The following is a 19611-nucleotide window of genomic DNA, read 5'->3' as shown; positions in this document are numbered from 1 at the left end:
CTTCTTCCAGTTACAGCAGCTGCTTTATTAGAAAAAGTCGAGGAGATCCTAGTGTGCGGAGACAGAGAGAGAGGGAGAGGGCCCATATAAAAGCTGTATCTACAGTAAAAGCGAGCTGAAAGCTGAATCTACTGGCATCACCTTTACTGTAGCTCAAAGGACAGAGGCCAGGAAACGACCACGGCTCATGCGTTCAGACTGAAACAAGCAGGAATTAACGGGTCACAACAAGCACAGTTTCATCATTTATTAAAATCTTGCATTTACAGCTTAAAGCGCACGCGGAGCTAAAAACTGAGGAAGAGTTGATTCGCCGGTGAGAAACGACAGCATCAACTCACCTTGACAGCTTTAATAAATAGCGACGGACCCATTCGGCCGGGACTTCCTGTCCATAGTGTAATTACAAAATAAAAGCACTCCAGCGGTTTTAAATCAACTGTCTCCCAAACGCAGCAATGCTTGTGTTATTTACTACATTCTGTTATTGTGCAGCACTTGCTCAAACCCAAAGGTTGGACAGAGACGAGGCTGGAGCTTGTTTTGTGCGCGTGTTCAACTCCAGCCCTGTTATTTCTTGTGTGCCACCACTGTGCGGGGGCAGAGCAGAGGAGTGCGCATCTGGCATCTGGCTTCACTACACGTTGACCCGCTTTGCATTCACCTGTTATTCAGCCGAACCTAACGCTCCCCCTCGGAGCGCGAGGCGAGCAGGTCTTAAGTCATTTGTCAAAGTCGTTAGAACTTCACTGAATGTCACTCCACCGGATCCAGTGAAATTATTAGTCTCCCACTTTTTAACTTTCAGGCAAAGTTCCGCACGTGGCGCGCTCCGTATTCACCGCGGGCCTGTAAATACAGCCGACATTCACGTTGCGCGCTCTTAAGCTTCCTCACACGGCGCAGGTGGTTTCCTGACTGCAGATAATTAGACTCTGTAAACGCCACTTGTGCGTCTAAACACGGCGTCTGAATGGGAGAAATCACCGCCGCGCTCCACGTTTTCCCGTCCTCATCCACTCCGCGCGTCCTCTCCGCCGCCTTTCCCCCCCCCCTCAGACGCTCCCTCGCCTCCTCGTGTGTGTTTGGGCTGCGACTGCGAGGGGTCACGGCCCGCCGTGTTCTCGCCACGTGGCCGGCGAAAGGAACCAGGCGTCTGCGGACGATTATGTGAATGAGCCCCGAGCGCACGTGTGAGCGTCGCAAAACTGTGAGAGAATTTATCCCAGTGTGTGGAGATGAGGCTGAGTGCCTTTCCCACTGTGTGTGTTTCAGAGTCTTTGAGTGTGTATTCACTGCGTGTGTGTGTGTGTCTTGCTAGCTCAGTGCCAGGTCTCTCTAATGAGTCTGTCAGGCGCTGTTAGCGACTGCGTGCTCCCCTGGCTCAGCGCACTCCTACAGACACACTGTGATTAGCCGGGCCAACGGCACGCCACCGGGCCAGATTAAACACTCACCACGCCACCAGGGAGCACACACACACACACGCACACACACACACACACACACACACACACACACACACACACACACACACACACACACACACACACACACACACACACACACATTAGAGCCAGCATTACACTCGCTCACACACAGCCGCGCTTAGACACACACCGCTTTATCATCATTGTGCCCATTAGCCGGCTCTGATACAGTAACACGTACGTGGCCTCCAGAGCCGGCTGACGCCACTGGAAGTGAGAGTATAACCATAACACGAACCCACCTATGGCACCGGCACAAATGCTAATATTTCATTAATCCCTCCTGTTTTATTGAATTCCTGTCTGCCGCTAATCTTGAACATCGCTCAGAATTAAGGCCCGGCCCTTCTGGCTCCGACAAGCTTTCAACGTCTTCATTAAAGAGACATGATTCACTAATTACAGGTGATTACCCTTTAATGAGCAGCAGGGATGACTGAGGCCATATGCAGAGGAGGAGGCCGGCCCTTTGTCATCTCTCGAGGGCCACGAGCGGACTCTGAGACCACCAGGGTGTTTCCTCAGAGGAGCTGGATGAGGATGGAACATGTCCCACGATGGATGGGTGACACCAGAGTCACCGGACAGCCCATAGATTCCCACCTACCCCCTGAAACACCCGCAGATACTGAAAAAGGCTTATTTGACTAGGAAAATCAGGTACTGTAGAAGTTGTTTTGTCCTCCTTTACACAATACAGCAACTGTATTTACGTCCAAAAAGGCAACAACCAACCAGAGATATAAAAGACCTTTCCTGGACCTCTCTCTCTCTCTATTCCCTCACCCCAACCGGTCGAGGCAGTTGGCCCCCCATTTAAGCCTGGAGCCGGAGTTTTTTCCTCTCCACTGTTGCTGTGAAAAAGCAGAAATTGAATTGAATAAAACATTCGGAGCACATCAGCATTATTTTAACCCACTGTGCGGTCAAAATGAAACTTTTCCATTCGACCTGCACAAATAGCACCGGAGCCCGTGTCGGTATCTTCTTAACCTGCCTAGGAAGTCGCCACAGGCCTGGTTCAGACGAGCTGTGGTGATCTTGGCACCAGCAACACGCGTGGGGTTTTCCTGGGTTAGAAGAAACACGGGCGACTGTTGGGAACCAACGTGAGGGGGTTAAAGTGGGCAGCGAAGGCGCGGGAGGCTGCAGAAGCTCTTCACCGAAACTCATTTTTCTCCTTCCTCCTATCTCTGTTTCGAAAAAACAAACAAGCGAAAATGAGACTGATCTAACAACTTGTCAACATTAAAGACTGAAGTTTCTTATCTTTGGGCCTCGCAAGAAAAAAAAACTCCCTACGCAAAGACACAGTGCACCAATTTTCCCCTCTTTGTCATGCTTCTCCTCCCCCTCCTTCGCTGTCTCTCGTGCCGAGTGGCCTATTTTTACCCCTCCGTGTGGCATCTCAGGGTTTTCCTTGTCACCACCATGTTTCCTGTCATCAGCGTGAAGGTGCAGTTGAACTGTGCAGTTGCTGAAAAGGCCTTGACACTGTCTGTCTAACTGTTAGTCTCTCAGATGTGGTCACAGATCTTTGTCTTCATATCCAAGCTTTAGCCTTGACACAGAGTTTTGTTATCTGTTACACCTCACAGTTTCTGAAATAAACTACAGTACACTTCATGCTATTTTTTATGTATGTTTTTATACATACATTAAAACAAGCACTGTGCTCATGGCCTCCTCCCACTCTGTTATACAGCATATTTACCATGATGCCATTGGCTCCAACACAACATTTTGTGATTTACTGTACTGTGTGGCACAATGGTGCAGTTGTGCTGTGTCCCCACAGGGAATGTGTGAGTTGGACGGGGAGAGACATCCACGCTGGACGTTCACTCCCAGCGTCGTGAAGAGGACTAAAAAGTGAGCGACGAGCAGCGATCTGTGGGACGTGGACCGCGTGGGCTGGACCTCGGAGGCGTTCTCACATTGTTCATTTACTACAAAAAGCTTTAACAAGAAACCCCCGTCTGCAGGGCCTTTACATGTCAGGCTCGAATCAGCCCCACGTGCGTCTGAATGAATTCCGTCCTTCCACGAAACACAAATATACGTTGGGATTGAAACGCTAAACAAGGAGCCAATGGACTGTGTGAAGTTCACTGTCTTCTTTGTGCTGCGTGACGCACAGCGCCTCTTTTGTTCCGCCACTCATTGCTTATGTTACTGTGGAGCACTAATGCACACAGATCGATAGCATACTTTCCATTTCAACACATTGAACTGATGTTGGAATTGATCCCGTCCTGTCAACACAAACTTTTAAGTCTCTATGACTTTTTTTCCCCCCTGCTGCAGAATAGCTTTAAATAAGAAAGTGTTTTCACGCCGCTCTCTCAATCTGACGCTGACAAATCTAAATTGCACACTAAATAGCTGTTACATGATGAGGATGGCGGCGAGGTGCTGAAAAACATCTGGGCCGTTCAACATGAATCGTATTGAAAAGATTTCTGTTCTGTCCCTTCCAATGATTCTCTTGCACATTTGTAGTTTTTATGATTGGAAGAAAAACACCGGCTCCAGTAAAACTTCAGAAAGCGCCGTAAAGTCATATCGGTCATAAAACATGTTAATGCACCAATAAAACGCTCGGTCTGAAATGTAAAGAAATAGTAAAAGAGAGGGAATGCAAATAATGCCTGTTGCCCCATTGGCCCTGCACAAACAAACCGCAGTGCGGCCATCGCATGCTAGCAGGTTTTTTGCAATGAGGGGCTAGTGCAAAAAACACCACACGCTTCACGCGAGCAAAACTGTCAGTCTGCACTTGTGACAGGCTCACACTGCAAGGTGCATGAAGTCTGAATATAGCCTGAAACCTTTACTGGCATGAAGGCAGAAAACAGGAACTGGCTGGTCTCACAGAAACAGGTCATTCATTACGTGTCGCATACAGTGTGACTGTAAACAAAAGAAATGACTGAAAGAGCGATTTTTTTGTTCAGGTTCGGTGAAAATGTGTAACTGTCGCACGATTCATTTTGCGAGGCGATTAGTGATGCTGGTGTTTTTTAATGATGCATAAACACCTTCCTCTGAGTTCCGCTAAAATATGCCAAAGCATGTCATGCAGATTCACAACTCGCTGCAGCTACACCTCAGACAATAATTACATCTGTCTCGTGCCTTTTACAGCGTTGATGAGCAACAGCAACAACAACAAAAACATCCGAATATGCTCTTTTAACCGTACTGTAAATCATAGGCTCTACTTTAAAACCATGCACTGTAGGAGGAAACTAAATTCTGTGAATCTCTCAGCCCACACAACACAGTAGGTGCTTCGAAAAAAAGACAAAAAAAACCCCAAGATAAAATGTTTTCGGTGATAACAATAATGCAGCTCTTCTTGGTCTGATGAACCACACCATCAGCTTCTCAACAGCAGCGATGGAGAGAGCTAATCTCATTACCTTCTCTCCTTGGCACGAGAGAATATCTCTCTCTCTGCAGCAGCCGAGTACAGATGAAGAAAAAAAAAATTCAATTGCACATCTCACCATTTCATTTTCCATGTAATTAAATCAGTTAAATGTTATAAAAACATGTAAACTCCGTCAGCGACTTTGAGCCATTTGCATTTTTAATCAGGCCAGATTAATTCTAATAAGCGAGCCGGGCTAAGGCGATGACAGAGCGGGCCTATTGTGTGTCTGTCACACTCATTTAAGTCTGCCATTATGTCCCATATCCTATTATGATAATTGGCTTTTTATTCTCGATCAACAAGCAGCCATGGCTATTAGGTAATAATCTCTGGCTGCTTCGCTTTTTCACCTTAAACATGTTAGAAGTTTGCCTCCTAAAAGACAAAAGCATTACTAAAAAAAACCCCAACAGGTGCAATGTCCTGGCTTATTAAACCCGGCTGCTTGGTCCAAATGAAAAATGACTGTCAAGAAAGTGCATGTTGACACTTGGCATAGGTTGTAAAGCAAACACATTAGACGGAGGAAATGGGTATCACCATCTTCCCCCTGCAAGGTAACTAAGCAGAGAAGACGAATGTGTCTGATGTGTTCAGCCGTTTCCTCTCTCTCTCTCTGTCTCCGTCTTTGTCTCTGGGGAGTCACTGCAAAAAACCAGATCTGTGAAGAAACTGGACCTGCTGTTTAATTGAAAGACACTGCTGCAAGCAAACACGAGGAGAGCGAGCAGATTACGCGCGCACAATCCTGCAGCAAACCAAACGTCTGGCCGAACGGGGGAGAAGTGACCCCCCGTCGCTCAAAGTAGCTCCGCAACAATTACCAACTGCATTTTGCGCGTTTATTTTCCGAGCTGCTTCTCAGCTGCAGCGTCCGACCTCGACGAGGAAGGCACAAAAAACGCCCCGCGGAGCGTGAGACACCTCCCAGGTTCCTCCTGCACCGCTGTCAAGTCAAACGCAGCCACACCGCGATATGCGGCGCTCATGCAAACGCACTCGTGCTGTACAGCAAATGTCAGTCGCCACGCGGGGACCTCTTGGTGTAAAACATGTGGTCAAGGACTTTTTCGGTGCGAGAGCACTGCAGCGGTTAAGTTATGTGACGTTTCTTTGAAACAGCGGAAAAGGAAATGTACTTTTGTGCTTTTACAGCACTGCAGTGACAGTTGCAACCACAACTTGATTGTAATGTTAGCGTTGTTCTCGAAAGGTGTTCGGTAAATTTGGAGGCGATGTGGAATGAACCCTTCATCCGCAATAGATGGCACTGCTGTAATCTTTATTTAAACATACTGTAATCCTTATTCAATTCAAAAGCATGATGTTCAGTCAGTTATTAAACACTGAAAACACTGTGGAAGAAACCTCCAGTGTTTGTTAAACCACATTTACATGTTAAATAACGGGAGACATTGACCAGGAGACAATATTCTATCATTTATAAGGCAATAATAATGACACAAAAAAAAACAACTTCTGTTTGCACAATCCTCATATGCAAATATCTATTTCCTCATTTCTCTGCGTGGCTAAATATATTTTTAAGCAACATTAATTAAAAGGCTCGTCTGACTAATAGGCATCCATTACCCCGAGCATTCGCGAGTACACAAGTACATATTAATAGCAAAAAAATGTCATCCATTTCGAGGGCTTGAAATGTACGGTAAACAATGCCAGGAAAGCGCTGGGGGCCGGGGAGGGCTTTGTTTCAGCAGAAACCACCCTAATGCAATTGATGCTTGGACCTTTCATGTTCACTGTCGCTCGCCGGTAGCACTCACGCTGAACGCTTGTGCAGTCATCTCAGTCATATTTTAACGCTAAAATTAGCTCCGGAGTGCAGAAAGCTGTCAGCGCTGATTTGGTTGAACAGGTACAGCTCGAATGAATTAATTTCCTCCTACAGGAGAAAAGTGCTTTTCGAGGTTTCACCCCCCTCACACACACACACACACACACACACACACACACACACACACACACACACACACACACACACACACACACACACTTTGCTTATATCCCTCTGCATTAGTGTCCCTTTGAGAAGCCATCTTTATTTTCTTTCTTCTAAGAGGAGAGATTTGAGAGAGATTCTTCCTCTGGTCTCAACGGACAGATGGAAAAAAAGCGGCGTACTGTACGTAATGCCTCCTAATAGAGAGCGTTCTGCTTCATCCAATACAGAAAGCCACGCTTTCTCAACTCTCACTCGCTAATGTTATGAGTAAGTCAGATGTCTACCCTCGGTGCGCAGACGTTTCACACTCCCACAGGCAATTTCACTTTTACTGCTCTAACGACAAAACCTAATAAAAACCTTTTCGTTTCACAGTCAGACCCCACGAAAGCGCCGTATGGCCCCGCAATTTGCATTTTACTCACTATTTATCTGTAAAGAGCACTTAATAAGTTGCGTCTGGAGTCCGCGCAGGGCGAGCGTTACTATGGCGACGAGCAAGCCGCCCGCGCCATTGTGGCAAGACACAACAGCTGTCTTTACCTTTGGCAGGCAAACAGGCTCATTAAGGGCGGCCATGTTTGTTTACGTGCCCGATACCTAGCCCTGAGCAAACACGGCCATATCTCCCCTCTACAGCCTCCTCAGCCTCAACACTTCCTTTCCCATTGTAGAGTGAGGCGCTGGCACGTCGAGCCCGCTGTACATTTGCTGTGGTTTTGGGTTTTTTTCATTTTTCACAAGCTTGGAGACAGAAAAAAAACACCACCACCGCCAATGGCCTCAAAGAATGTGTGCTTAATTGAGAAATGTAGCGGAGGTTCGAGCAGATGCAATGCAGCTAAGGCTGCTAAGATGCTGTAATAAGCATAATGTATGCCATTATGCTGCCTAATATCATGTCTTGTGGTATGTCACCAGAAAAGCCGCCTTTGTTAGTTGTGCGGCAGAAATGATAAAGGCGTCATTATTCGGGGCGCAGTAAAAAAATTCTGCAGTGAAAGGTTTCATTGGCATATTTCGTCCTCTCTCGGCGCTGCTGCAGCTTGAGTGACAAGGCAGGTTGAATTCATAGCGCTTTGACAAAAATTCCATTTAAGAGGGAAAATGGCATTGAATGTCATTCCATTACGGCAGACGGCAAACACGGAGACACTTTAACCCAGAAGCCACTTGCATTAACTTATACAAAACAGCACAAAGACTCTGTTTTGGGGGCTTTCCTCTAAATCCTAAACATGTACAGTTAAGAGGCGAGCCTTCAAAAAATAGACTCACTTATTTGATTTCATCCTTATTCACCATTTGTCAAGACCAAAGTCACAATGCATCGTGAAATGAGTTCTTAATGTGGAGTAATGAGGCTGTCATGGCAAAGCAGTCTCTGCTTGTTTGAGTTTGACTCATGTTGTAGATTCAATTAAATCAGCTGAAGTCAAGCTGGCCCCGGGCCAGATCGGTAATGGGTGACCTCATTCAAACAATGCTCTGACATATTGAAACAATAAGAGGAAGGGCCTTGAGTCAGTTGCAAAAGCAAACTGCGCTCAAAAGCGATAAGGTGGAAATATTACAGTGAAGTCACCAACGCGTTTGAGAGATTCCCGCGGCCACGCGTCTTCGGGGATGCTGAGTGGTGTCTGTTGAAATCACACCGGGATCGACCGGAAGAGATGCGGCAAAATCACGGCAACGCCATGAAAACCAGCGTGCGTTTTAAACGAGATAAATATCTCTATGGTCACCGCTGATCCTGCAGACGCTCTGTGAACTCTGACTCCCGCTTCCTGTTGCCTAGAAAAACTGAAAACAAACGTTCGTCTCCGCCTTAAAACGTAAAAAAAAAAAAAAACTACAATGCAGATTTCAAACACAGCTGGACTGCTTCTTTTTTAGGAGGTTTACTCGTCCTCAGAAGTCCAAACTGATTTATTTGGATGTCGAAATGCCTGGAATCTAAATCATGACACAAACACTCCCAGGGCTATGTAAACAACCTTTTCCAGTTCCAGCCTACGACCACGCTTGCTGAGCATTAGCTCGAGCGCCGAGGGCAAAAGCACTTCTCACTTTTGGGAGGGTCTCCGCCCGTCGCGCGGCTATTAGTGGAGGCCGCCGCTCGGTTCGCGCGATACGGAGCAGGAATCATCAAAAGGCCCATTCCGCTGCCAGCGCTCAATCAATCCCCGATACTTATTTTAAGGCACACTTGCCATTTATTATGTGTTTGGAATTACAGAGACATCCTGAGTGCTTTGTAGAATAAACAGAAACGAGGTAATGAAATCAAACTGAACATCTTGCTTTACTCACGCTTGTTTCTCTATTCACCAGGGCAATAGCAGTTACAGTAAACAGATAAAAGAGCACACACACACACTCTCTCTCTCTCTCTCTCGCACAGTAACTGCATCTCATTACGTAACGTTCCCTTTGGCCCTTATTCCATTAGAAATTAAAACCCGGGACAATTAGTGGCAGATTGGTCTCGGCTCACTGTGCTATATTTGCGCTCTCAAAACTGAAAGAGGACTTAATTACAGGCTCACGTGAAGACGGCGGCACGGTGCCGCGCTGGAATACCTGGAGTCAGGGTCAGCCACAACAAATTCAGCTGATGACAAATTAATTGCTGGAAATAGCGCAAAAAACAACCCAGCTGAAGCCAAACTGGCTTGGCCAGTAATAGCTTAAAATAATGTAAACCTCAAAGCAGAGAGATTATAAACTACACTCAAAATGTTAGAGCACACCGCTGGCCCAAAGCATACCAGACGGAGCGGAAGAGGTCAAAGGTCAAATGTGGGTGAGTTCAGATTCCTCTGGACGGAGAGCTCTCATTTCCTTGTTTAAAACCTATTTAGTGCTTGACGGTTAAGGTTTAGCCTCTCGCTTCCTGTGGGGTGAACACACCTGATAAGAATTTGACTTCGCACCAGCAAACCCACCCGTCGTAGCTTCCACGGCAGGCTGCGCACCGACAGCAGGGTATTTTCCTGGAGGAACTTGGACAACTAACTTGTTTTTCCTTTTTTTTATCTGGTTCATCGCTCTGCTTATGACAAGGACACGCGGCCCATTCTGCTGTAATTGAACCAGCTCCAGTTTATGTAACAGTTGACCGTTCCGCCCTTCAAGCTACGAGGAGAGACGAAAAAGAGCCATTTGCACTTGCTTTTGTCATGTGACACCATGTCCCTGTATATTGCGACGTACCCGGGGGAGGAGGGGCCAATCAGAAGCCTCGGAGCCACGTATAGATCTGCGTGAGTGGCCCGTGCCTAACGTCTAATTGAGCAGCGCGGGATTTGTTTGCCGTCAGCTAATCGCAGCCCCAACGACTGGTTAAACAAAAGCCGGTCGTCCCTGAGGGTGACGCCGATTCCAGAAGACAAGGCGACAAGAGGAGGAGCTTCACTGCGATCAGGTCGCCAGTCAATCAAATCCATGACACTCAGAGACCATTCGTGCTCACGTTCACACCAACGGGCACTTAAAGGCGACCAATTAACCCCAAACCTGCCGAGTGGCACCTGGCAAGAGGCCATGTAAACTGTAAAATGTAAATTTACACATGTAAACTCCACGTCCAGAGGCCCAAGACAGTAAACCTTCCTATATAATATCAGACCAGATAAAGGAAAAGGCTCACACGCTCACTGTTTAGTGTAAACAACCGCATCTTACAGGAAAACCTGTTATTTGTGGCCCGTGTCTATGACAATGCTGTTATCTCATCATAGTGATGAGATCAAAATACCTTTCATTAATGATTTCGTTAGCACCTACTGTAGGATGAGGTGTCACCCAGATACAGTGAAGATGAATGCATATTGTATGGCTGGTTTTGTTATTACTTGCATGCGTTTTCTGCACTGACGGGACTTTTCGGCTGAAACCACCGACGGCGACGTAGAACCCAGGGGAAACACTGCAAAGTCGGCGCCTCTGCCGGTCGCCACTTGTTGCGCCGCCGCTGCTTCTGGAGGGCGGCCCGTGCCCCGGACTGACACCGGGGTTGCATCATTGCTTCCCACCCGCTTCGAGTAATTATATAACAGCGCGCACGCAATCACAGTCGCCGGCTGCAGGCACAGAGGAGTGGAAACGCTAAGAGTGGAAAAACCTCGGGGACAATGAGCAGTGTTGTGTTTTTACTTTTTTTTGTTGCCCATGTCAGTGTCAGTGGGTGGTTTGGTTTTGGCAGCGCGTTCGGGGGAAGACACCGGGCAGTCGGTTTTTAGGGTTCGTGGGGACAACTGTCTGCGCGAAGGCGCTCCGTATCAAGTGCCATTGTTTTGGTAATAGTAAACCTGGGGCACTTGCCAGGAGGCATTAGTCATTCATCTAACAAGTTCCACAAAGCAAACCACAAAGTGCTCCACTGTCGACTTCCTCTTGTTGAATTCTGAGCACATAAGCACATTTCCAGGTAAGTTTTCTCTGCGGCGGCGGCCATGTTTTTGCGCCCTCTCCCGACAGGAAGCCGGCTCGTTGGATGGAATAAGGGAGGCGCTGGGTGGAAGGCAGATAGGAGGGGATTAGTGTGGAGTGCAATTTTTCAGCGGGCCAGGCATACGACATGATCTCTAATTACCCACAAAGCATTGTGTAACCAGAGCCCCAGATTAGGCTGCATTATCAGGCTTAATAAAACATGACCATCTCTCAGTTTCGCTCCCTGTCGCTGCTGCTACAAACATTTGTCGCTGCCCGCGACGTTAGCGGTGCCTTCATAAGTAACCGTGCCTGTTGCTGTTGCAGTAGTAGTGGTAATAAGATGACCTACGCTCACTGGCCCCTTTATTAGGAACAGTATGACTCAATACGACCACTCTGCCCTTAGGTTTCAAGCCGAGACTCCTCTATGATACAGTATGGTTATTACTGAGAAAACAAACAAGAAGGCGTCTTGGTTGAGAAAGAACAGCCTGTACAGTTGTATAGCAGCGGTAAAACACAGGCCGTTCGTCCTTGTGCTAAATTGGTGCTTTTGCTTTTGGTTCTGCAGGCACATTCTGTTATTTGGTTGCTGCTGTAGCTGCATCGCGTACAGTGAGTTCACATTTGAAGGCAACGCCCACTACCTGCAGCAGAAGATTTCATAGGTGTCTATATGTAAATGTTTTAAATATGTCTACCAGTGCTGCTACACACACACACACACACACACACACACACACACACACACACACACACACACACACACACACACACACACACACACACACACACACAGCTCACGTGGGTTGTGCCAGTAAGTGCTGCTTTAGGCTATGGTTTTTCACTACTGTCTACTGTGTTATTAACAATTCTATAAAAAGATCTGCTCAAGTTTCTCTTTCCTGTGTGTTAACAACCCACCGAACAGGAGAGTGAGGCCTAGTTAAGAGCAGAGAGGCAGAGAGTCCTCGACAGCATAACGCCATTGCGTGTCAAAATTTCCCAAATCCTACTTTTCTTTTCTGTTTGTTTTCCTTCGCGACATCACTCATCGGCGTGGCTCTCAGCCAGCCGGAGACTAAATAGGTCGACAACACAAAGAGAGGCCTCTCTCCTGCTTTCCCTGCCTTTTCTCATGCATCGTGCCCCGGCTAACGTCTCTACCTCCACTTCTTTCTCCTCTCCTCTGCAGTAACTTTTCCACCCTCCCCTCTTTTAGCCAGTCCCTTCACCAGCATGGCTGGAACTGAGACTGTGGCACTACTAGCCCACTTCCTGACACACTTCTGCCTCTGCCCTATTGTAAACGATCAGGGAGCTCATCATTAGCTCTCAAAGAGGAAGAATGAGCCACAGTTTGATTACCTCGGTGGCTCTGCGGGCTCCCGCGGTCTCTGCTGACTGAATTGGACGCAGACGATTACAGCCTCGCGCGGGCAATTATAAGCGCCTGCTAAATATGTCACACGTAATAAACACATGCTCCTGACAGACGAGGCCGAGGCGAGACAGTCGCAGCTGGGGAAGGAGGAAAGAGAGCGGACTCGGGATCGCATGGATTTATCCAGGCAGAGTTCCTCGAGTGGAAACCCCTCACAGCTCAAATCAATGCGGTCAGCGGATTAATGAACGACAACAGCGTTCAAATTAGAGCCCTCAGTCTGCCGATGAATGAAAAGTTACCCACAGGCCCCGGGTCTGAAGCAGCGGCTCATGCTCCGCTTGGCCCTGACCATCCGCTGAACTTCTACACCGCCACTGTCTGTTCAGGCTGCAGCACAAACACGGCACTAACACCAGGCCGATAATATTTGTCAAGGATATTCAGCGAAAACAAGGGAGGGAAAGACCCTTAAATCCCTGGCAAGGAGCTTATACCATGGCCCATGATGTTTGCACAGGACATACCTCAGGAAGCCGAGACAACTGGGAATGTTTGTCAGGCTTCCAGTCGGCTCCACGTGCACATGCTGTACAGTATGTGCGTGCACTACACGTGTACGTACACGTACGGCGAGCGAATGTATCTATACACTGATACGCGCCGAACAAAGGTGTCGAATGGACTACGCAGCATGCTTTTTGCAAGCGATGGGAAAAGATAAAGGCGCCGTCTGCAGCTTCCTTGGAAAAGTCACCATCATCTCGTAAAACACCCAAAGTGATGATTCTTTGTGTCTCGGTTTACCAGCGTTTCCATAACTGGTCGGGCTGGGTCGGCGTGGAAACCGTGCCTACGTATGTGTTGTTTTGCATACGGCTGAGTCACAGACAGACATGTGAACCCGCTCAAACAAGTCCTTCAAGTCTAGGTTGTCTTTCATTGGATAATAATCCTACTTCTACATTATATATATGTATTATAATAGCTAAACTCTGACTTTAATCCCTTCCAGCTACATGCAAATCCACAACTCTCGCTCGAGATCTCCATTCTGTGCGGTCCGACGCGCCGACGTCGAGTGTCCTCCATTCTAGGACCTGTATGTTTAATAGGTCTGTGCAACAGTGGTCAAGAATGCGTTTCATCAGCCCGGCGATATCGATTGTGTTTGTTGATATTTGCGACTGCGGTGAAGATCAGATCACATTGCAAGACCAATTTATGCAGAAAACCAGGAAATCGTCTTGCAACTGTAACCACATCTGCGGTGTGTTATATATTGTTGCTTTCCTGGTTGCCGCCGGGGGTTTTCCTATGAGTTCAACTAAGCTTAAACCACTATAAACAAAAAGAAAGCCGCTTGAACAACTGCTTGTTTAGTTACGAGAGGAGAACCTATATGTACATAATGTCCGCCATCATCCAGTGTGCACACATGTATATTATATGCATATCAGTGCCACCATGCCGCCATGTGTCATTCATCCACACAATGAGAGTTCGCAGCCATTAACAAACATAATCAGCGTCTCCACCAACCAACACTGCCCCCATTACACACACATCAGACGCCGGGACGTTTAAACTGCCATATGTGTCCCGGATGTGTTATTACAGCGTCACGTGTCTGACTGTCTATCATCAATATTCACGGGCGCCTACATCTATCACAACTAATGGCCCAAAATCCCCTAAACGCGTTCAGATTAAATATATGCAGACGCCTCTTGGCTGGTGGTAAACGGGGGCTTTTCACACGGAGGTAAAAATGTGATAAGGCGAGGACTCCCTGGCATATGCAGGTTCTGTGACTCAGCCAATGTCAAAGCCAATCCCATTTTGGTTGAAATGATTCGAAATGGTTGGAATCTCTATTAAAAATCTCCTCCATGTGTCAGGGCAGGGAGACCATGATTTAGTGGCTGTTTTTTTTTCTTTCTGGCTGCTGTGTGTCACCGGCCCCGTACTGTGGTATGCATGGCCTTTCTCAGCACACGGCTATGAAAGCAATTGTGATTGCGATTCCGTAGTCAGCAAAAAAAACGCTCGAATGGCTCTGAGTTACCATGCGCGCACACACACACACACACACACACACACGCACACACACACTGATTACTTCAACCCATTTGACTCGCACTCGTCCTTTGATTCTGCCTCTCCGTCGCCAACCTGAGTTTGTCATTAGCTAATAGCAACGACCCGTCGTCCGCAAAAACACGGCATTCGGTTTAACTCGAACCACAAAATGAAGGCGCTTCATGCAGGTGCTTGTTTCAGCTGGGGACGATCGTTTGATTGAAACTGAATATGTTAATGCAAAGTAATCAGGCCTTTGCAGAGCATACACAAAGCATGTCGTGTAATAAAAAAATAACAGCGAGATAAGTCATTCAAATGGAGAACATCACATGCCCGGCTGTCTGAGGCGGAGGAGACCACCGTCCAACAAAGCCAGCTCTTCAGTCGGGCCCTATCGAGGCAGATAGCAGTTGTTGAGAGGATATATGAGCTGGGTGGGGCCTGGCTGGATAAACACTGGCCCTACTCTCTCTGCACTCCATGCTAGCGCTGCACTGTAGTCAACACCTCACCTCACCTCAGCAGCAGCAGCAGCACTGTTTGATTAAGGTATTCAAATAAAGGCGCAGACACTGTGTTCCCAGTTCACAGTGCAAACAAACCGGCACGGCACAATTACAGCACAGCCATATGTGTGGTGTTACAACACATTCATCCATACACTCACATTATGTGTAGGTAGCATTTGTAACCGAGCATCCTAAAGCAGTAAAACCCGGTCCAGACTCATCACCAGCAGAACCATATGGTTGTCAGCAGCAGAGAGAAGCCCTAAAGTGAGTATTTAAAGTAGTGAAGTAAACATCTCCTGGGTTATTTATGGATCTTTCTAAATCGTGGCAATCTGCACTTGACCTAGCTTCTCTGCACGGCTAATGCTCCCTTTCTTTGCATTTTTCATATCTCTTTTTCCTCAACAGCGCCGAGCGACCGGCCGCGCTGCACGAATCATGTCATTTAAGACCCGGTCGATGGCGACGGTTGGCAGCCGCATCTCAGATTTACATTTCATGTTGTTGCTGCTGTTGTCGCAGGCTGCGGCCAAGGGAGCAGGACGGTTTGTAGCCTGAGCAGCGAACGAGGGGACGGAAAAGCACGGACGCCCGCGAACGCGCCGCGGCGCTTATGAATGAAACGAGAAAGCGTGACGGCGGCTCAAAGCGCGGCAGCCGCACACGCGTTCCCTCTGGAAGTCACACACGCGCCAATTACTCCAACGGGGCCGGCGTCCGGGCGCAGCATCCACAGTGAGTCAGCTGAGCCGCTCACAATGCGAGCACGTGTTGGCGTCGTCCAATTAAAACTCTTCCTGAGAGAAACATACGCGGGTAATATGGACGCAGAGGCCTCCATCTCGCCTGTGGAGCCGGGACCCGCGGGACAAGCGGGGCGTCGTTTTAAGGCCGCAGGCAGGTTGAGAGGCAGCGAGGAGAGGAACTTGACCTCGCACTCTGTGTTAACATGACACCAAATGATCCCTGCTGGCCCCGGCCTCATTTGCATTGCCGGTGAAAGAAGTTAGTGTTACACGGGTGATGATAGCAAATTATAAGCCCAAGTAAAGGGAGTAGGGGGATTTCAATAATTCAAATGAACACTTGTAATTCGGAGGAGGGCCACACTTGTGTATCGGTGATGGTCGCTGGTGTCACTTTCTCCACTTATATCGTTTAATATCAGGTGGCTTTGTTTCCAGGATTCATGCAGTGTGTGTGTGTGTGTGTGTGTGTGTGTGTGTGTGTGTGTGTGTGTGTGTGTGTGTGTGTGTGGCTATCATCATATTCTTGGGATTAAGTGCGTGAAGAATGATCCCAGTTCGTTTGACCTACAAAGCGATAGACTGTGCAGAGGAGACAGTTACGCGAACCCATCTGTGTGACACAGGTGTAAACCCGCATTATCACAGAATGCTTGATATGAGCCTGTGATTAAAAAAAAAGAAAAAGAAAGAGGAGCTGCTAAATAAAACCCTGTTAGTCAGCCATGAACTAACAGGACCCCCCCCCCCCCCCCCCCCCCCCCCCCCCCCCAACCTGCGAACAGATTATCAAAGCACCATTTGTGAGGTGATCTTTGCAGTTAATTACTGTAATGCTCCGTTCCCTTACAGAGACTTTCCATTGCCCACACAGTGAGAGACGAACATCCCCAGCAGTGTTTTGCATCATTCCCGTCATTGTCATGAGTGAAAGTTGACTTTACATGAGAAAGTGAACCTCCACGGCATCTCCGTCTCACAGGGACCTCTCCTCCAGCAGCAGGGCCACATCCAGACCCGGCTGCTGGGTAACATTCAACCTGGGTGAGTCTACGTGATACAGTCGAACGTGGGCCTGCAGGTGGATTGGATGCTGCTAACATCCAACACTTTGATGACTTCCCTGTTACTTTTGCTTTACTTTAGTGTCTGGAGGATTTATTACTTTCGCTGTGATCTCATCTCAGTTTGGGCTGGCGCACTTTTTGCGCACTGTGGGATTTCTGCCTCTGCGCAATCTCGCTCATTATGACAGGATTACGCTGAACGCTCCACGCGGACGCTCGTCGTTTTGTCTCTTGTGAAATATCAAACTGCAAAATATTCACAATCTTGCTGTTGTTGTTGTTTGTTTGTTTGTTTTTTTTCTAAATGTCACACGCGCGCTCGCAATCGAGTTACGCGCCGGCCACGAGTCCAGAGACGCCGCGGTGCCAACGGCGAGGCAGGGAAACCAGCGATACTGTAGTTTAACAGGCGGACTCTGCGGTTTCTCGTTACAAAGTAATTAACAGTACATCACTGACACGCATCCATTTAATCGCCGGACTCCCAGCGGAAAAGCCAGAAAAGCCGGAGTATGAGATGAGTGAGAGAGAGAGAGGAGCAGCGGGCCACTATGGATTCTATACAGTCTCTGGTATTCCACGTCGGGTGGGACACGTAATGCCAGCTTTACGCGCAACACAACGCAACACAACACAACTGCGCCGCGCCGCGAGACACCGCGTAAACCAGGAAAAAAGTTTGTAAAAGTGGGGCTTTGTCCTTTTTGGCAGCGCGATAGAGACAGACAGATGGCAGGTTTCCGGCTAAAACGCATGTCAACACCAGCCCCGGGTCCAGTTCCTGCGCGAGTGAAAGCCAGTCCATCCCGGACCGGGTCGCTGTACTTGCTGACACTTGACATTTTATTCAAGTGTGCGCCGCGGCCGAGGGGAAAAACGCGTTGAAATCGGCGTAGTGACCGCGCGACAGGCTCGGTCACACACGCACACGCACGCACACACACACACACACACAGGTAACACATTGGGACGAAATTCGGTGCACGGCGACACGCCGTCTTTCTTACTGTACCTTGTTCGAGTGGTAATAGTCCAACGAGCTCAGGCAACTCGGATCAGTCGGTAACGAGCATGAACCCACGTTTGCCGGGGGCGCAGGGTAAAATCTCACGTCCATCTCAGGTCGTGCGAGACCGAAGGCATGAAATCACTTTCAGCGTCTTTGGCTCACTATTGTCTCAGCAAACGCAACGCCGAACGCAGGATGGGCGAAGAAAGAAAGAAAAAAAAAAAAAGAGGAGTGGGGGAGTTTCACTCGGCGCACTCTTCCCTCGCATCCGTTCGCGGCCGAACTTCGGCACCAACTCTGGTGATGCGCAGTCCTCAGAGCATCGCACCAGGATGCGACGCGCTCGCTCACACGCGCAGAGGACAATATTCACGGGCGCGCACGTGTTTGGAAAACTATCCCGTTGCTCCAGAACAAGCAAAAGCAACTCCCCAACTTAGATCCTGCCTTTTCACTTCTTTGTCCCCCTTTTGCGGATGAACTGCAGTCCTCACTGCGCTCTGGGCTCCACACGGGCTTTGTTACGGAGGCGCATATTCTTGCGATGGTTCCAACGCAGAAGTGGTTGGACTTCCCTTTGCCATGCGACCTCTGCCGATAATAAACGGGAAAGAGGAACGAATGGAGAAGGGGGAGGGGAGATTGGTGGCTGCCTTGGCAACCGCTCTCCTTTCTGCAACTGCGCGCCTCTGATTAGCTGCAAATGTAGTGGTGTGCACGGCTGTGCATTATACAGCGCACTCCGCTTCCACCAGGGCTTCATAAAGGCTTCCATGTGGGTTATTGTGCCAAGGCGGACGGGAGCTTGCAGCCCCTGCGTTTCCACCGTGTTTTCATGCGTTCGTGCTCCACATTAGCGCGACTACGCGAACCTGCTGCGTTTAATGACATCACCTAATGATACAGAGCCCGGTTCAAAGCAGCGCTGCGCTCAGGCCTCTGTAATGTTTTAGAATACTTCAACGGATACAAGTACAGAATTTTCGTATTGAGGGCGATATTTTAAAATCATCCGCCGGGAAGTTGTTTTTGTTTCCAGCGGCGCTTTCATTTCAAGCGCAGCGTTGGATTCGCTTAAAGGAGGAGCACAATTGCAGCTGCGGCAACGCAGAGAGGCTCCTTCGCAAGTGTGCGCGCACACGGTGGAAGTGGTGCAAGGAGGTTTAATCTCATATTGCCATACACTTGCAAATGTGTGCGCGGCTGGGAGGGAGAGCTGCCTGTGACAGCTCACTGAATGTGATGGATAGCACACCCCTGCCCTGTGATGTGCGTGCACATTTGATGTTGGAATGGGCGATCCATGGGACCATTGTCTTTCAATCATGTCAAGGCAAAGTACAGAACAGAGCAGGTTTTTTTTTTTTTTTTTTGCTGCCTGGCGTTATTGCTATGCCACAGTTTACAGCACAAGTCCACACACAGGCAGAAACGGGAGGGGGGGGGGGGCTTTATCCTCCTGATGCCGTTCTG

At 48.4% G+C, this 19611-nt stretch overlaps 1 protein-coding gene across 3 annotated transcripts in view; it reads right to left on the bottom strand.

Moving 5' to 3' along the window:
• The window catches only part of LOC114858569 (thymocyte selection-associated high mobility group box protein TOX-like), a 53778-nt gene extending 34993 nt beyond the window's left edge, over positions 1 to 18785 (bottom strand). Inside the window, exon 1 of one of the 3 annotated variants that reach the window (XM_029155959.3) lies at positions 18142 to 18785. In XM_029155959.3, coding sequence (XP_029011792.1) covers positions 18142 to 18246 — 105 coding nt within the window. In that variant the 5' untranslated portion in view covers positions 18247 to 18785. Of the gene's footprint in view, positions 1 to 1903; positions 2435 to 18141 lie in introns of those variants that run through there. The other 2 variants (XM_029155960.3, XM_055510388.1) reach the window with 2 other exon arrangements.
• Positions 18786 to 19611: the final 826 nt, after the last annotated feature.

Source organism: Betta splendens, chromosome 7 (assembly GCF_900634795.4).
Source record: "Betta splendens chromosome 7, fBetSpl5.4, whole genome shotgun sequence".
Lineage (NCBI taxonomy): Eukaryota > Metazoa > Chordata > Actinopteri > Anabantiformes > Osphronemidae > Betta > Betta splendens.
The sequence above is the reverse complement of the archived record's forward strand: the minus strand, read 5'-3'. Positions and strand labels throughout refer to the sequence as shown.